The 18734-nt window shown below is 38.8% G+C and overlaps 1 protein-coding gene across 1 annotated transcript; it reads right to left on the bottom strand.

The window, feature by feature from the left end:
* Positions 1 to 11038: 11038 nt before the first annotated feature.
* On the bottom strand, positions 11039 to 12430 carry LOC149948064 (uncharacterized). Its single transcript, XM_090173545.1, has 6 exons — positions 12404 to 12430; positions 12196 to 12322; positions 11580 to 11800; positions 11406 to 11519; positions 11192 to 11343; positions 11039 to 11129 (listed from the first exon to the last, which is right to left on the bottom strand). The coding sequence occupies exons 2-6, from the start codon at positions 12296 to 12298 to the stop codon at positions 11093 to 11095; spliced, it is 627 nt and encodes a 208-aa protein (XP_090029671.1). The 5' UTR covers positions 12299 to 12322; positions 12404 to 12430; the 3' UTR covers positions 11039 to 11092.
* Between the last annotated feature and the right edge of the window lie 6304 nt (positions 12431 to 18734).

Here is an 18734-nt window from a genome sequence, read left to right on the forward strand (position 1 = left end):
CAAAACGAGAAAAACATATCCCATTAGAACTCAACTTATTACTTTCACAATCCGGACTGCAACAAGTGTTTCCTTTAACCCACGTAGCTTTTTTAGGCATTTTAAAATAATGAAATCCCGAATTCCAACTTAGGCCTAACGTTTACAGCGTTAAAAATATTTCCTTATATCAGGCACCAAGCGACCACAAGTGACAAAGACTATACAAAAAGTAATCTGTTAGTCCAGGCGCGGAGTGTTAATACTCCTTGGCGAGTGCTGAACAGGTTTCATTGAAAGGCCTATTGCTCCTGCTCTAGTTGATCGAATTAAAAAAAATTGTGCGGGTTTTGTGTAGCAAAATTATAAAAAACTTAACACTAACATAAACTAACGTTACCTAACTATACCCTAACAATAAACCTAACCTAACCTAACCGACCTGACCCGGCCGGAATCTTACCGAACCTAACCTATTAAGAACAGGATTCTCAATGAAGTGAAAACCGCCAATTGGGCTACATCAAAAAAACTTTACAGCCAAAATTCGATCAAATGGTACTCCTCCGTAAAATTTCACATATTCTAATTTTTAAAAAATTGGTACTTGAATTTTTTCACCCATGAAAGTTCAACTGTAATACCTTAGGTCGCCACTCGCGAAGAAGAACAAGGTGCTTATTAAAACCTTAAAACTCAGTGATTGTCTGTTCTTATTATTTGAAAATTATAAGTAAGTTGGATCTCGCATTTTTTGTCAATTAAGTTAAAATTTATTGAAATTAAACTTAGGGGAAAAACGATCTTGGCGATTTTAACTGCTCTCAATTAGATTTCAACCGTAATTTTGTTTACCCAATAGTGTCAAAACACGAAGCAAAACGTCTATATTTTTTCCGTATATTTTGGTGTGACTTGATAAACAGCACATTTTCAAATGAAAGCTACGACTTACACATTTTCGTAAATGACAATAGCAACTTTAAACTGTACGGTTCTTTCATTGATATCGCCTACCGCAGAAATACCGAGTAAGAAAAATAAATGTAGTTTCTAGTTTGGTTATCAGCAACAAAAGTCAGTGATTTATCGAGTGCATAAAGCTACAATCAATCATTCTCAGAAATTATTCCGTTAAATTATACACTCTTAAAAAGGTTGGGTTGTTTTCAACAAAAAATGGGTAAAAATTCAATCTAAACCTTGGTCCGCATTTACCAGCCCAAAATTTGTGTTGTTTAGAATTAACCCATGAAAGATTAAAAATGTAACTCGACTTGTTGTTGAAATTTTACTAAACCCACTTTAGGTTAAAACATTTGGGTTAAAAACCACCACACCTTGGGTTGAAAACTACCCCACCTTGGGTTGAAAACTGCCCCACCTTGGATTGAAAACTACCACACCTTGGGTTGAAAACTACCCCACCTTGGTCGGTTGAAAACTACCACAACTTGGGCTCTTCACGACAAGTTAACTATCTTGTAGAACCTTTTTATGGACAAAAATTTGCCGCCAATTTGGTAATGATTCAAAACAAGGCTAGTTAAAATTTTCAATTGAAAATTTATTTTAGAAAGACACATTATCCCAAAACTTTAAAATAGTACCAATGATACGATTAATCACCTTTCCAGGGAAACTATTCCCTAAGACGCGATTCACCTTGCCTGTTAGAGTGGGAGTCGGTGGGTGTCTGTCTGTTCGCTGGGGCAAATTGTAACAAAAGCTGCGCTCGCAGTTTATGGTTTTAAAAACGCTTGAATTCAAATGCGTTGTGTGTTGATTGTGTTAGGCTTGTTGTGTGCTGTTTGCGTTGACCGATTTGGTGTTTTGATTGAGTTGGGCGTGTTGGTGTTGATTGTGTAGGGCTTGTTGTGTGTTGTTTGTGTTGGGTTTGTTATGGGTTGTTTGTGTTGGGCGTGTTGTGTGTTGTTTGCGTTGGGCGGGTTGTGTGTTGATTGTGTTGTTTGTGGTTTGTGTTGTGTGTGTTTGTGTTGATTATGTTGGGCATGTTGTGTGTTGTTTGCTTTGAGCGGGTTGTGTATTGTTTGCGTTGGGCGGGTTGTGTGTTGTTTGTGTTGTGCGTGTTGTGTGTTATTGGCGTTGGGCGTATTGTGTGTTGTTTGCGTTGGGCGGGTTGTGTGTTGATTCCATTCCAAAAATTTAAACAACTAAAAGACTACCGTTGAGCTACCGTTAATTGACTTTTCTTAAAATCTACAACTTATTCTCAACTATAGACAACCAAGAAAATTGTCTAAAGAAAATCTTTCGACGCGAAACAACATTTACCCGATTTCCTGGTTGTTTGCAAGATGAGAACAACAAATAGACAATAGTGAATAAGCCTATTATTTAAATAAAACAAAATAAATGCTTGGTTGCGTGAAAAACATAATTAAATAAGTTAAAATGATATTCTTTTTACCAACGTTTTTTAAATAAATCGGAAAATTTGTGGATAATGAATAAACAATTCCGAGCACTAGTTGAGAACAGCAAATAGACAATTGACTAACTTCTCTGAGTTGCTATGACACTACCCAAAAAACCATTTTGACATTTAAACGCCAATCTAGTTCATACATTATGGTTATCAGCCAGTTGACAATTTATAGGTTCCTTGTAGATTGAGAACAACAAATAGACAATTTACTTACTTCTTTGAGTTGCTATGACAGTCTACCCAAAAACCCATTTTGACATTTAAACACTTATTTAGTTGATATATTAATGTTATCAGCCAGTTGACAACTTTTAGGTTGAGAACAGGAGCTGAGAACAAGGAAACTTACTTCTAGAAGCTGCTATAACACTCACCAGTGGCGTAGCTAAGAACTCCGAGGCCCCCTCAAAGCAATGTTCGGGACTTTATCCGTTACTTAGCATATAATTTGATAAGAAATTACAGAGCCCCTGAAGCCCTGGGGCCCTCCCGCATTGCGATGTTTGCGGTGGCCTTATCTACGCTACTGACCCTAGTTAGTTAGTAGTTGGCGCAATAACTGGCGCCAATTACTAACTCACCAGTCACTAATAATTTTAAAATTACCTTACTTTTATAAACAATTTTTGAATAAAGTGTAGAAAATATTTTTCGGGTGATCGTAGAAATTAATTTATGAGTATAGTATTCGTTCTATACTATCGTACAGCTTATCAGCTTCTTTGTCATGTGGCTAAGATCAAGGTGTAGTATCTTTTCGAATTGCTCTTCTCCAAAAATCAGTGGAATAACAATTTTTTCCCCGGAATCACATACTCGCACGGTTTAATCAGAGCCGTTGTTAGCTTTTCTAAAGTTGTTTGAAATGCATGATAAGACTTGCCGAGGTTCCACGCAGTTTAAATTGACCCTTTTGGAAATCAGCTATGAGCTGAAGAGGATATACATTCTTAGAAGAAGCCTTAATTATTATTATTAATTATGATCTTATAGCAGCAATTGTAGTAAAAAAATATTCTAATAGATATCAATGTTTAAAAAAGCCAGCGGTTTACTATGAAGCATTTTTTCAAATTAATACCAAATGCTATTTGCTTTGTTATTCCAGACGACGATTATTAAACTCATCTAAAATATTTATTATTGACATGTGCAATTTGACAACATATTGTCTACTTTTGGTTGGTATTACTCAGTTGAGCTATCTCTTTTTGAAATTTTTTAATGAAATATAATTTTTTTGACCATAATGAATTTTAAAAGCCGTCAATTTCAAAGTGGCAAAGGCTTAGTGTTTTCAGTTGGATAAATTGTGTTGGTAAAGGAATTAAGAACAAAACTGCCAATAATTACCTTTGTAAATCTAAAGGAAAGTGAAAAAAGGATAATTGGGAATTATTAATAATAATTCTAGAATTTTCGCAAGAATGAGCCGCGCATCTTTGCGTATTCAATTTCGTCGGCGATATGGAGTCCGCCAATTTAAAGCCTAAATCTGTTTCCGTCCAATTAAAAAATTACAATTATTGAATATGATTTTGTAGTACCAGATCTGAATAACAGGTGGTCTAGTCTCCCCCTTTTTCTATTAAGTTCCCCTTCCTATACTCATTCCATCCTTCTTCCATGCTATAACACCGAATAGAGAAACTAAGCCTAAATATTAATAATTTCAAAACGAGTTGCATATCAACGGAAAGCCGAATATTGGGAGAGTGGTGGAGATTAGTAAATACGCAATGTTAAGTTAAAAGGAACCACCTATGGACTGCATCGTAAAGGATGATAAAATTAGCGAATAAGTAGATTAACATGAGAAGCCACCAACGGTCGAACATTTACAAAATACACATAAACTTGGTAGAAATAACCGTTTTTTAATAAGAGAAAACCGCGGTACTTCGGCAATATATGCCTTCAAGGCGGGTACAAGATTTAAATCTTGTACCCGCCTTGAAGGCATATATTGCCGAAGTACCGCGGTTTTCTCTTATTAAAAAACGGTTATTTCTACCAAGTTTATGTGTATTTTGAATAAGTAGATTAGTCCATTATGAAAAGGGATAATAAAGCTAAACCCTAAACAAATTTGAAGAAATTTAAAAACTTACTAATAGCTCGTACCGATAGGTCTTCGAGCAAACAAAAAGACGCGAAACTCGTCCTTGTCGTGAAGTAATTCCGAAATCAGATGTTTCGGAACCGAAAACTCGATCTTTAGTATGTGTCATTTAGTTGTAAAAATTTCGTTACCCGGCATTTACCAGTACCAAGGATTAAAAGATTATCCCGCAGATTTGTCAGTCCTTACTCCTTAGCGACTATGGCCATTGGGAGAAACAAGGATTCATTAAACGTATTAGCCATGGGTAAAATTCAGTGTCGTACATATGGGTATTACTTTGCGTTACCTTTATACATGGTGTTCACTAAAAAATGAACCAGGGCGAATATCTCAAAATCGGTTTTAGGTACGATTTTGAAATTTTCAAGTCGTATACAATATGTAGGGGGAATCCTACTGCGAAAATGTCGATGACCTTGAACCATGTCTTCAAGGTCATACAAAAACTAACTCGCGAACCGTAAGTGTTAGAAAGTTGGTTCCAATTAGAAAAGTGTTCCACGTGACTTTCTAAGTACCAATAGCTTTGACCGGATCGGATTCGACCAATAGGAAGCCGAGGAATGCTAGATGAAAAACAAGAGTTTGTTAAGTTGATAACGTGTCGCAAGTGAGGTTCGGGAGCTGATAACTCTAAGATACTCGTGTTAGAGTACTGAAATTTGCTACACATCCTCATCAAGATTGAGGGTCTTTAGTTTAAAAATTTCAATGACCTTGAACCATGTCTTCAAGGTCATCCAAAAACTAACGCGAGAACCGTAAGTGTTAGAAAGTTGGTTTCAATTAGAAAAGTGTTCCATGTCACATTGTAGGTCTAATTAGCTTTGATTCGATCGAATTTGACCAATAGGAAGTCGAGGAACTGTTTTTCCAAATCACACAGGTCGTTTTACAAAAACGACACAAAGATGTATCTCTCTCTTTACATCTCGAGAGCCAGGAAAGTAACGGTGATTTTCTAAAATCTTACGCTATACCCCCCAAGCAAGTTAAGAATATAACACTATTATCAGACCAGCAATTATGCTTTAAGCAATGCATGGTGGATTTAGTGGCTGTAGGCGGCCTTCCACTTTCTTTCATTGAAGAAAGGCTTTTCGATCTTTCATTACCATGTGCCTTCGGTAAATTAATCTTCAAGGCCGCCGAACAATAACAAGAGATTTAAAAAACTTCGTTTCGAACGACATTAAACCCACGCTAAAGTAAACACTGCGTGACGTAGCGTATCTTCACGTGACGCTAGACATTTCGAGTTCACGGACGAGAGAATCAGTGATAGGGGTAAAATGTCAATTTCTGAATGAGGCATTCCAACTGGAACATCACGCCCTGGCTTTTACACAATTCCGTGAATCACACACTGGAGATAGCATACTTTTTAAACTTAAGGAAATTCTTGGCAACCTAGGCGTCTTGTCAACCCAGGTAGTTACGTATTGATTTAAAATACCATCGAGTTTTATATCTAGCGGATGTTTTAGCGTTAATTGCTTACTTCCATCCCATAGACCTTGATAAAATCATTCACACTAATACTATCTAAAATTATTATAGATTGTCACAGTTTGTGCTGACAACGCAAGCAATGTGATAAAGGCGTTTAACCTACAAGCGCTTTATGCCGATTTCTGGGAGGACAAAGAGTCTGATGACGAATCCTACGAACAACTAGATTATGGTAAACTTTATTTCATTTCATATTCCGTTAGATGAGTTAGTTGAACCGTTAAATCCTTGTTTTAGCGTGGAAGGATGAGTATAGTCCACGATACAAAAACACACACGTCAACGAAGCCAGTGTGCGATTACGTCCACGGAATTTTGTTCTTTTGGAAGTCGACAAAATCGAACGGGTTGGATTTAGTTTGCCCAGTGCAAACACGATGGAATTGATTATATTTTCTCTTGTAGCTTGGAATGAAGGCATAATGGAACCAATAAGTTCTAAAGATAGTTCTTTGGCGACCCATAGCGTTACAAATGCACCTTATTTGCACAGATTTTTTACAAGGAGACGGACCACAAATGGCACTCGTCGTAATGAAACGATGGACACTGTATCTCTAACCGGACGGGAAAAGCAGCCTAAAAGAGGTACCCCCTTACTGTCCGTTTGCGTCCTACTTCGTATTAGCTGAAATAGTCGGCCGTACTCGATTCGCAGGGCCGTCAAGGTCATTCGGAAGAATGTAAACCCCCATTTCGAACGGAACGTTTTGTCGACCACGTGACGAATTATATGGCCTTGACAGCCCCTTACTTTCAAAATTCTTGAACCTCCCCCCTTTACAGAGAGACGGTGGCGGCGGCAAGTGATTTTGTATAGTGGAAGCTACAGCTTTTCCCGTCCGGTTAGAGATACAGTGTCCATGATGAAACTATTGGAGGCTTTCGATACTAGGATAAGACATTGTGTTTGATTTTAAACGTGTGATCTGCTAGGCCTGATTTGCTTTTTCTAGCGTGATCGACATCAGCTATATGTTCGTTAAGCCCCACTTCTAATCTTCTTTCCGTTTGACCTATGTTAATAAGAACCACCTATGGACTGCAGTAGGTGGTTTTTATTAACTTAAAATTTCGTATATATTATTCTCCGCCACTACCCCCCTATTCGGCTATGCAACGTGTTTTTGAAATTTGTAATGTTTAGGTTTATAGCTTTTTCCATTTGGTTGCTCGAGATTCGCTCCGCATCTGTCTCTGACGTCATAGATCTCGCCCCAATCGACCGCAAATGGTACATTCCATTATCTGATTCCCCCGCATTGTTGTTTTTCGTCTTCGAGTAATTTTAATTTTCGCGTCTTGGTCTGCCATTTTGCCAAAAAATCTAAAAGGAACACTCAAAAATTTGCTCAGATCTCGATCTCGATCCGTTGATCTGTCAAAATAGGCAGATCGGTTAAGGGCAATCTTGGAGCTCGTGAAACTTGATCGGAGCAGATCCGAGCACGCAAATGGAACATAAAATGTTCTAGAGCGCTCAAGAGCAGTCAAATGGAAAAAGCTATTAGATTCTCTTTTCGGTTTAATAGTAGCGAGCCAGATTTTCCGCACGATACTGATCGTTGGAATTTCTGGCTACTTTATTTAGTCTTTCCCTCGAGATTCGCGTCTTTATGTTTGATCGAAAACCTATTGGTACTGCCGCACTCCCAAAGAATACAGTAGATTCCGCATCTATCTGTTACATATAGGGGATCTTTATGTTCAACTACTTCGTTTTAAAATTCCTCTAATTGTTTCTACGTGATATTACACTTAAGGTTTTTTTTTTTAATTTGTACTTTTCGGGTGGTGTTTATGGGATAATATGGTAGAGTAATATATTTTTTATTTTCAATTATATGTTCCCAAATTGCTCTTAGAGATATTTTTTTGCATAATTTTCTAAAATTATTGTCAACCACGATAAGGGAAAATCATTTATTTTTTATATTAAAGGTAAAAAGGTCAAGGCCCCGTTTACCATGCCAATGCGAAATTAAGTTTAGTTTTTAATCACTTCCTAGTGGATATGTAAGAGAGTTTTAAGCAGTTTTAGGGTAGGCTATAGCTTACGTGGAATTTCCAAGGCCACTGATGTGAGGAAATTGGGTCACATTTTTATGAAATTTACATAGGTACGCAAAACAAATTAAAAAAATAGAAAACACTGAATTAAATCGACATTTAAGGTTAATTTGTATACCTTATAGTCAAAAATGAATCTAATAATCAGCTAGGCTAATCTTAATATGAAAGTCAATACAATAAAAGAATACAGGGGCCACAAACTTTTGGCATACCTTTCAAAATTGAAATAATAGTACGGGTAAAAGAGGCCCAAAAAGAGGTCTCCAGCGGCAAAATTTGTCCCAACTTGCAATGTGGCCCTACGATGCGGGGTGGACAACACAGTTTTTGGGGGGGGGGCAAGGGGGGCAGGAGGGGCAGTTGCCCCCTAAATTTGCTTTCACCGAATTGAGCCGTGTTTGGTGTTGTTCCCGATGGTACATTTCACCCTGAGTCGAATGCGACCAACCACATGCCCGTAAAATGAACCGTTTCCGATTTATGGCCGAATTTGTACTGAATCTCGTGGTTTTTTCTCTAATATGAAAAAAAAATCCCCAAATGTTAAATTTAGCAATCCGGTCAAGTTGGGTATCGTTTCCGTAGTATGTTTTAACGTTGAGTCGAATGAGACACGCCGCGGATCGCTGGGACTAATAGTTTCGGAGGTATGACCAAAAGTACACTAAACAAAGGTTTTTTTTCGGAATTTCACTAAGTTATCCCCGGACGACCACAATGTGTTCATCTTACATACTACTAAGTGCTGAATCGAATGAGACCAACCGCAGTGCCGTGGAATGAATAGATAAAGAGTGATGACGCAATTTACATTAGATACATTGTGGTCGTCCGGGGAGAAATTTGTAAACACGGGGGGGTGGTTTAAATGAATATTTTCGAACTTTTTGAAAAAAACACCATTTATGGTTCGCACATGTTTCGTTATAGCTCGGAAACTATTCATCCTACGGAATTGCGGTTGGTCTCATTCGATTCGGCACAAAATAATACGTACGATCCGAAAGTATGGTTGGTCCTGGCCAAATAGTTGATATACCTTTTCAACATTTAGTGAAATTCCAAAAAAAAACCTTTGTTTAGTGTACCTTTGGTCATACCTCCGAAACTATTAGTCCCAGCGATCCGCGGCGTGTCTCATTCGACTCAACGTTAAAACATACTACGGAAACGATATCCAACTTGACCGGATTGCTAAATTTAACATTTGGGGATTTTTTTTTCATATTAGAGAAAAAACCACGCGATTCAGTACAAATTCGGCCATAAATCGGAAACGGTTCATTTTACGGGCATGTGGTTGGTCGCATTCGACTCAGGGTGAAATGTACCATCGGGAACAACACCAAACACGGCTCAATTCGGTGAAAGCAAATTTAGGGGGCAACTGCCCCCTCCTGCCCCCCAAAAACTGTGTTGTCCACCCCGCATCGCTGCGGACTCATCGGATCCTCAAAGTAGACATCAAAATAGAATTTTTAGGCCACATTGCAAGTTGGGACGAATTTTGCCGGTGAGCTACCCTCTTTTACCCGTACTTTAATTAAATAAATCAATTTAATACTTTAATAAAATAAATTTCTTGGTAATAGAACTATTGTCTATGAATAAATAAGCTTTTTAAATTAAAGTCTGAGATTTATTAAAGGGTCACTGAATCGTTTGAAATACGAGGGAGGGGCTACATAAATTACGTAGAAAGGATTTTTCTGTTAGAGACTAAAAGGCGCGCTCTTTTTTAAATGTATATATATGCCGGAATCGTGGCATAGATACCGCCACGGTCTCGGTCAAAGGAACCTCTATTTTGATATAGATAGGCGGGGCTCGATGAGTCAAAACTGAAAGTAAAACTTTGTCTCTCGTCTCTGTTATGAAGTGTATCTCGCTTCAGTCTTTGTTGTAAATAAAAGCATTCTGTTATATCGTAACTCGCTCTTTCAAACTTTTATTTAACTCATGTAGTTTTCTATAACATTTTCAGTTGAGGGGGCCCAGAAAATTTCTAAGGGGCACCCTTAAAAATAAATTTGTTTCCAAAGACCTATGAGGCTAAGACTACTTTAAAATGAGCTTAAAGGTCCACACGGGCCACCCTGGCGTTTGACATTGGAACACGTGTTTTAAATAAATATAAATTAAATTCATATAAAACGTAAATTGAAGTTGAATTTACAATCACATTAGTTGGTTTTTATTTCTTTGTGTTTTTACCACAAATTTATCCATACCTGAACTTACAATAACTTGATTAATCTCATGTGGGTTGATAGCGAAACTGAAATGGTGTATTGGGCGTTACTCCTGGTTCCCTCAAGCGGCAGTTTTCGGAAGCTTTCGTTTGGAACGTGGTGAAGCAGACGCTATTTTAATAGGGTTTCCATGCATTTTTCTTTCTAAATTATTTATTTCGCATCGAAAATGTATGACAGCCCTGTTTTCCAGCGACTTATTAACAGGCCCGCGATACATTATATCAATCGGGAAATTAACCCTAGTTAGTGTAGTCCAATCAATATTTGTACCTGATTACGTGCCATATTATTGTTTCTGCTACAGCTAAAATTTTCAACTTCCAACGGCGGAAGTGATACTAATATAGTAAAGCAAGATACACGAAAGTAAATAATATAGTTTGGACAGTTGAACTTAACTAAATATAATATGTGAATAGGATATTTTTTATTGATTTGGTTTACTTACTTTGGTATTTTTCTAGGGGCACAATGATATTTTTAAGGGGGCACACGATGGAGCACTCTCAGATTTTTTTGAGGGGGCACAAATTATTTTTGAGGCGTACGGGGCCCCGCAGGCCTCCTCGTTGGGTACGTGATGGAAGAGGACAAGCTATCCGAAATTCGACCCGAATTTTTCAAACTATTCTGTTGACCTTTTAAGCTTTATTCAATAAGAATTATTCATCAATTACATCGAAACATCTTTAGTAATTTTTACTTATAATCTATATCGTTATCCTCCTCAAGGCATCTGTTTATAAATAAATTTCATTATGAGTTTGTAACTTTGTAAATAAAAAAGATAAGACTTACTCGCAGCTATTTTCATCGAAATATGTTCCAGTTGAGCATTCCTTGATAATTGGGCATTCACATTGGCATTTATTTTTGTTAGCTTTTTTGGGTCTCGGGCACATACTTGGCACTAGGTTGCAGCGACATTTGCAAGCTCGGTGGTCAAAGTGCTACGATGAAATTTAAGTGTAATAAAATTTATACGCTGCCATATTTAAGAATAATTTTATACTTGATATTGTTTGCAGTCTTTTTCCGACATGACGCATTGGCAGGCACATTTTATGTGTTTTACTACATCAACCATTTTGCACTGGTTAGTTTCTAGCGTGCTTATAACTGAAACCTTAATATTTTTTTCTTTGTTTAGTACTTATCCGTGTTTATAATATAATGACAAACATACCGCGACGCTGACAGTTCTGGTGTCTGTGGCGACGCATTTCTGGTTCGGCATAGAACACGAGGAGCTGCATCGATCAATTGAGATGCAACGTGGCATTTGAAGGGTACTTCCGGAATGGTCTCCGTTAATCATGGGCAACTCCACCATGGTTTTAGTAGGGCCTGATTGGCACATACACGCTGAATTCGCAACATATTGTTCCTCTAACTCGCACTGATTAACTGAAATTATAAGGTGATGTTTAATTATATATGATTACGTACTCTCAGAAGTAAATGAACCGAAGTTATCAGACTGCTATACTCCCCATGTTGGAGGCGTTTTCCTTATGACGTTACAATTTACCTCGAATTTGAAATTTTGCAGGGTTTTAGGCCAAAAAAAAATCGTTTTGGGTTTTTTTGAAACCATTATTTTTACATATAAATAGCTATACCCACAATTCCCAAGTGCAATTTATCGCGTCAAAAGACGGGGGTGGAAATTAGCTCTTATTTGACGCGATTTTCTCGTCATTTTCATAAGGAAAACGCCCTCCGATTCTGATCGCTTTTTCTAAAACTTCGGTTCAATTACTTCTGGTGCTCTCAAATAAAATCAAAACAGTAGGTATTACGAGATCGTTTCCGGCGCTTCACCTCGGTTCCGAATACCTCTTCGTAGTCTAAATTAAAATCATCTCCGTGGTCCTCTTTCATAGCGTTAAAGTAGTCTTTCATGAAATCTTCGTAATCCACCGCAGACTGCGTAATGATAAAATTACTTTATTCAGCTACTATTCCTAGTTCAAAAAGAATCCATGTTATTATAAAATATAACCTTACGATGAGATTACGTATCTCGCGTTTTGTTAAATTTGATCCATTACTGTATGAAATATACAGAGCTAAAATCAGCACCAACTTATAGAACATTTTGCAAGTTCACAAATATCTATTGAGTGACTCTGATTTGTCTTCATCCTGTTTTATACCAAAAATCTTGACTTCCTTTTTGAGATCATTTCCCAGAATGTAAGGCAGGAAGTCATTTTTTCCTTCCGTTTAAATTTTCATCTTTTTACTGAATTTCCCAATAAACTCTAGATTCATACACGAGAAAATGTTTCATCATAAAAGTTGGGAGGGGAGAAGGGAAAGTATGCCTTGGGGAGGGAAGGAAGTTAAAACCAACGAATAACGCCTTGTAGTGAGGAACGGAGGAACTAAGTAGCACTGGTCAAAGTTTTTGTTTTTATTTTTTATTCGGGATTGTAACGTGTGGTAAAATTCCGTCAGCTCGTCCACCTGATTAATCAGGGCGAGATATGTGTAACGGCCACGCCAACGGGGGAATACGTGGGGACAGGGGTGGGGACACCCGTGGCGGAAGCATTCCGACCACCCGTTGGGGGGATTGGTGATCGTCGTCACACGGCCATCCACAAACTCAGCCTCCCAGATGCTTGGGATTACAGGAGTACGCCACTACTCCCGGCCATTGGTCAAAGTTAGTGTATTTTTTTTATTTTTCGTCATTCTGTGGAGATGCTATCGCCATCTACCCGCGATATGATACCATAGACTAAAAAAAAGATCCAAAAAGGTGACAATAAATAGTCTTTTATGTGTTCGATCTCGAGTCGAGCTTTCATTAAACCTTTAGCATACGAAAGTACAGGGATTGTCACACTTTTGGTAATTATTTTCCTTTTGCAAAGTTATAATATACCTCTTTAAGTAGTCGATAATATCTAGCGGTACGAGTAGTAACGCTCATCAAAAACATCGACTAGTAATCGATGCCAACATTTTGTTACTGTACGATTTTTTGCGTTTCAGATTTGACGTCACGATGGGCATCCGATGCTCATCAAAATAAAATTTATCGGAAAAAAGGTTTTTTGGATGTCTTGACGTAAAACGCGTCGGTATTTACAGTTTAGCTGGCGGGTGAGTTAAAATTATACAAATGTAGTAACATCATTTTCTCCATGCAGAAACTGCCCTCAATTATATATTCTAATTGTCTGTAATAAGATATCGTTAAGGTATATTTTGATTAAAAAATACTAAGTTCACACCCAACTGAATACAATTTGATTTGTAGTTTGAAAAGGTTTATCATTGCTGTCTGTCATGTCATTTTCTAATAACTAAATTATACAGAACCCTTTCTTAATCATTCCATTGAACTACACGAATAATAATATTGCGCCGTTCGAACTGTAGTTATTGGTTTCAGCATTGGCCATGCTGAGAAAACCAGGTTAGGATTCAAATTATAAATAACAAAATAACAGTATCTAACACCTTAACTCAAAATTTTCAAAGCCTCCTCAATTTGCAAGGCCCAAGTTAGGTCACCTCGCTACCTTAAATCCAAAACTAAGTACGTCAAAAATTAAATTTGATAAATAAAAATACTTAAATATTAAAAATTATTAGTATTGCGTAATACTTTTTAAAGATGTAAAAAAATCGAAAACATTTTGAATATTTGTAGTGCAAATTTTACTTGCTTTTGTAGTGATCAACCTTCTGTAAAAATTATATAAGTCTAATAATAGGCCTACTTTTGAGACAAATATTAACCTATACCTTCTACGATCCTACCGTCGCCACTACTTGATCCATGGAATAGCGTATTATGAACTTTTTAATCATTGTGTTTTGTCAAACCTTAATTAAATTTGAATCCCAATTACGACAAAGGTTTCCCTATTTTTCCAATGCCCTTTTCACCAGAGCCGAGACAACAAAATTTTCCGCTTAGAACAATTCAAAAACAAAATATATTGGTTAGGAAGTAAACCCACAAATAATTGAGATTAAATGTGACTATGAAATAAATGTGATCACCTATTTCTTTTCGAAAATTTCTAAATAAAAAAAATACCTGAAACGTTCTGCGGTGAAGGGGGTGTATACTTTCGCCACTAGTGGCTAGAGGTCCTTTAAGAATAAATGCTTGTTGTCAAAGGCTACCAATGGTATACACGCTTGTTGTGAGAGACTACCAATGGAATAAATGCCTATTGTCACACAGGCGCGTAGGAACGTTTTGGATCAAAAAGAGTACAGCTTGGATATTGAATTTGGCACCCTCCTCTTCAACAGGCTTTTAGCACCTCTTACAGAGTGGGTGGAACCAACTTTGAAAGTGAACGATTGCGCGAAGTGCGGGTGGTGGTGATTCATCTTTTTGAAGATGGCGGACCTTATGACGATCGCAGATCAGAAATAACTTCATTGGTATGTATTCGTCCCGGGATTCCCAGGGGCACGGGGTCTTGATTGGTCCAAAAGGGATTCAATTCCAACAGACCACGTGACCCCACTCATATTTAAACTGAACTCAAACGATTCCGAGAAGACGTTGTTATAGGTGTGACAAAGGAGACACTTAAAAAATATATAAATTGAAGACGGGTGTTAAGACAGCGTGGTTCCCGTGCCCGGTCTAACTAGAGCTCTGGTCCCTAAGACGCGTAGTGCGCGCTTTGCCATGAAGTTAGCCCGCAAAAGGTAACGGCCACCGTGGCTGCGTGTACATTTCTCGCGTCACCGTCAACACACCGATCATCGTTGCAACTCAACGCCATCATGATCAGCGCCACCCGGACTGACTTAATGTTTCTTTCTTGTATGTAAATATGTAAATAAGACTACTGCTGTCAATATTATTCAGTTCCCTGTAAAGCTGAGCAGCTACTGCTCGCTCCCTCCCCCTTATGTGGGTATGATTTTACATCAGTTTCTATATTCATCTATTATTTATTGTTTTACCATAGACGTAGAACGGGTAAACCCTTGACACGCGACGTACGCCTTCCACAGTAGAGAGATATATTGTGAAAATTGTTACGCTTGTTTTCCACTGGCGCGCGCAACGACGCGTTTCTCAGCTTTGAAACGTTCAAACGTTTTTACGCTTGTAAAGAAAATAACATTATGACGTGCGCTAGTGGAAAACAAGCTTTAGGAATTTGCTGGTGCGCGACGCTGGCGCCTCTAGTGGCCGTCATCAAATTAACGGCTACTTTTGTTTATCTCTAATTTTTTCCGGTCTCGTGGTCATAGTCGACAAGTCGAGCAAGGTTCCTAGAAAAATCCCTTATGTGATAGTCAAGGTGAGTCGCGCCGTTTTGTTAGCCTAATCCTGTCAGTTTGAATCAGTCTTGCATTTAGTGTGTTATTTGTAAATAGATTATTATAAATAATCAACCATTTACCGTGTGTTTTCCCTAAAGCAATAAAACATCGTGGATTTATAATTTTAAGTATGTTTCTATATTTATCTTGTGTTGATTGTAGAAAGTGCTTATTTTTAGAATCGCATGATTTTCAATTAATAGGCCTTTGTCACCTAACATCTTTACAATGCCTAAAGCCATCACAGTATCAATTACGCTACTCCCTAAAATTCATAGGTGGCATAGTTGGCATAGTTCCGGCATAAGTCGATTTCCTACCGTAAACGTTGCTACTATAGCAAGTAAACCAAGGAGTTTATAAGGCATTGTTGTTTTGTATCAGGCATAGCTCTTTTTGCAGATCGGCATTGCTCTGACATAACTTTTAGGATTATATATCTTTATATATGTATTCTCTGGCATAGCTCCCTAAAATCGACCGACGCGACATCGGCCCACGTGGCGGTTTGGATTCGCCGGACTTAGCGCGCGATTCCGAGGGGGGATCGAAGTCTTCGCCGAGTAATGTCGCCTGACGGCGACGCGCACTCACTTCGCTCAGCGCCCCCCAACCCCATACTAAAAAATGCTATGGGCCATCTATAACGCAACCTAGAGGACAGCACAGCACCAAGCCTTACGCACCAGGTAAAGTCGGGCGTGGAATGTATTCTATCCCTACGAACTTGTCTGACTAAGGAGGAAACTGCCTCTTACATTCTTTGTAGCTGTGATTATTATGCGGCTCAAAGGTTGGTGCATCTCGGTATGCACCGGTTGGAGACGCATAACTTCTTCAACATGCCGGCCAAGCGGATTCTTAACTTTGTGTCGGAAATAGGACTTTTTACTTAAAGTCACAAGTTGGGCGTTGCACAATGGACCTTGGTTCGAAGTGTGCGGCTTATTTCGATAATAATAATAATTATAATAATAAGACTACCAATGGAATAAATGGAGATAAAACTGGAATTATAATGCGCTTTCTGAAAAGAGAACCATTAACGCCAGGGGCGGTGAACGTTTCTTCAAAGAACCCCTGTAAAATAGTTAGATCGTGTGCGCCGGGCCTAGTGGCGTACTCCTGTAATCCCAAGTGTCTGGGAGGCAGAGTTTGTGGATGGCCGTTTGAGGACGACCACTGATCCCCCAACGGGTGGTCGGAGTACTTACGCCACGGGTGTCCCACCCCTGTCCCCAAGTATCCCCCCGTTGGCGTGGCCTTAACACATATCTCACCCCTGAATAATCGCATAGCGGTTAGTGGGCTGTATTGTCGCATCTACTCTAACAAAAAAGTTAGATCATGTCCCCTCCTTTGCCGACCCTCTCCCACCCCAATGATATATAAGTTCAATTTGTAAATATTTTTTAATATTGTATAGTTTTAATCAGTAGTATAATATCCTTTTGATTGTTTATAATTTCATTGTCTATTTTTTTAACCGTTCTTCTAAATCTATAATGGTAAAGTTGAGGTTTTTCTATATGTATAAGGAATATGGTGACATAGGTAAGGCAGGTTATTGGGAAAGGGATTAACACTTCGCACGTTTTCTTATTTGTATTAGTGGCGCCAAGAGGGTTAACTTTCTCGAAACCAAACATTTTCCACGAAAAAAAACCCCAAAGGAACGGAATGTTCTAGCTTAGTAAAAAAATAATACGAGGGTCGAAAGTCTGATCACTTTGTCCAATTTCGGTCAACGTAGAAGCTCCAAAAATTAAAACTTAATATTTGTGTAGTAAAACGCTGTAGCGTAATTTATTGTTAAAATTAAATATAGTTTGTTTTAGTTTTCGGTCTTGTCATTGAGCCCAATTCAATAATTCCGGAGTTTTTTTCAGTCGGCATTGTCTATCACCACTCCGTCGGTGACGCCTTCGTCGTAGCCAACCCTTACGTAATAAATAGTGCCGCGTAGCGGTCGTCGAAAGTGCGTCATGGCAAACTTTGTCTTGCCTAGTATAGTAATAATAATCAGCTAGGCTAATACCCAAGGCACCACCTTAGGCCTAAGTCATCATGCGACTTTTGAAGCCCTTAATTCAGGTGGCCGGGTTAGAATGCGTAGGAGGGTGGTGACAAGCCCTGCATGCCAACAGCTCCCTACACTAACTATTACCGTCCCACCAACACGATGACTTTCTCGGCGAGGAGGTCATGCGGGAACGGTGCTCAGTTGAACTCTCTGATCTCAAAGAGGGGCCTCTTCGCCGACGCGAACGCCGCTCCAAGGGTCTGGACGACGGATCTTTTACGCCTTAATAATAAGGTCGGAGGGAAGCCTTACTCTTAGCAGTGGTGATGACTGGCGTTCCTCCAGCTTCAAAATACAATTTCCAGGGATTTGAATGTCTAGAAGTGGGCCTAGGTCTCACTCGGTTAGCCAATCGCCATCCGCAAATTATTTTGAGAACAGAGACTTCCGTCTCGGGTCAAGGCGTCCTGTTCCCGGTGCCATTCGACGTCACTGGCTCGGCTTTCATTAAACGGTCTTGATGCTTGGCCTACACCAAAGCGTAAAAAGTTTTCGATTGGACCATGGTCGGTGTTGCTGCGGAAGAAAGACACGTTGTTAGTGTTAATTACCTCTGGGACGGTGGTTCACCTGACTTACTACAACGGTAGGATACCAAGGGTGGTGAGACACGGAGGACGGTAACACGACTCTGATGGCGAGAGAGACAGTTCTATCAGCAGACGCTTTGGTGACAGGAAACACGATTAACTGACAGCGTCTGACTGATAAGATTCGTCGGAGGGGTTAAACTACTTAATTAGCCTTTTTTAGTGTTCCCTTGGTCTAAGAAAGGCTACCCGCGGATGTTTATTATTGAAAATGTAACGCGAGCATGACTGATTTAAGTCTAACGTTAACTTTTCGTCGGAAGTTTAAGCTTAATGTACAACAGGAAGGAAAAATAGTGCTTTTACGACAGTAAACTTCGAGGCGAGGGGTTGCGGCTTTGATTCCAGA

The sequence above is a fragment of the Leiobunum rupestre genome, chromosome 4 (assembly GCF_980474605.1).
Source record: "Leiobunum rupestre chromosome 4, qqLeiRupe1.1.hap1, whole genome shotgun sequence".
NCBI lineage: Eukaryota > Metazoa > Arthropoda > Arachnida > Opiliones > Sclerosomatidae > Leiobunum > Leiobunum rupestre.

Bases quoted from the DNA above. Each gene is read 5' to 3' on its own strand.
- LOC149948064 (XM_090173545.1), bottom strand. From the start codon at position 12,298: ATGAAAGACTACTTTAACGCTATGAAAGAGGACCACGGAGATGATTTT. The intron at 11,801-12,195 runs GTAATACCTACT...TTATAATTTCAG, and splicing joins GAAGCGCCGGAAACGATCTC to TTAATCAGTGCGAGTTAGAG. The intron at 11,130-11,191 runs GTAAGTCTTATC...ATTTATAAACAG, and splicing joins TTCGATGAAAATAGCTGCGA to ATGCCTTGAGGAGGATAACG.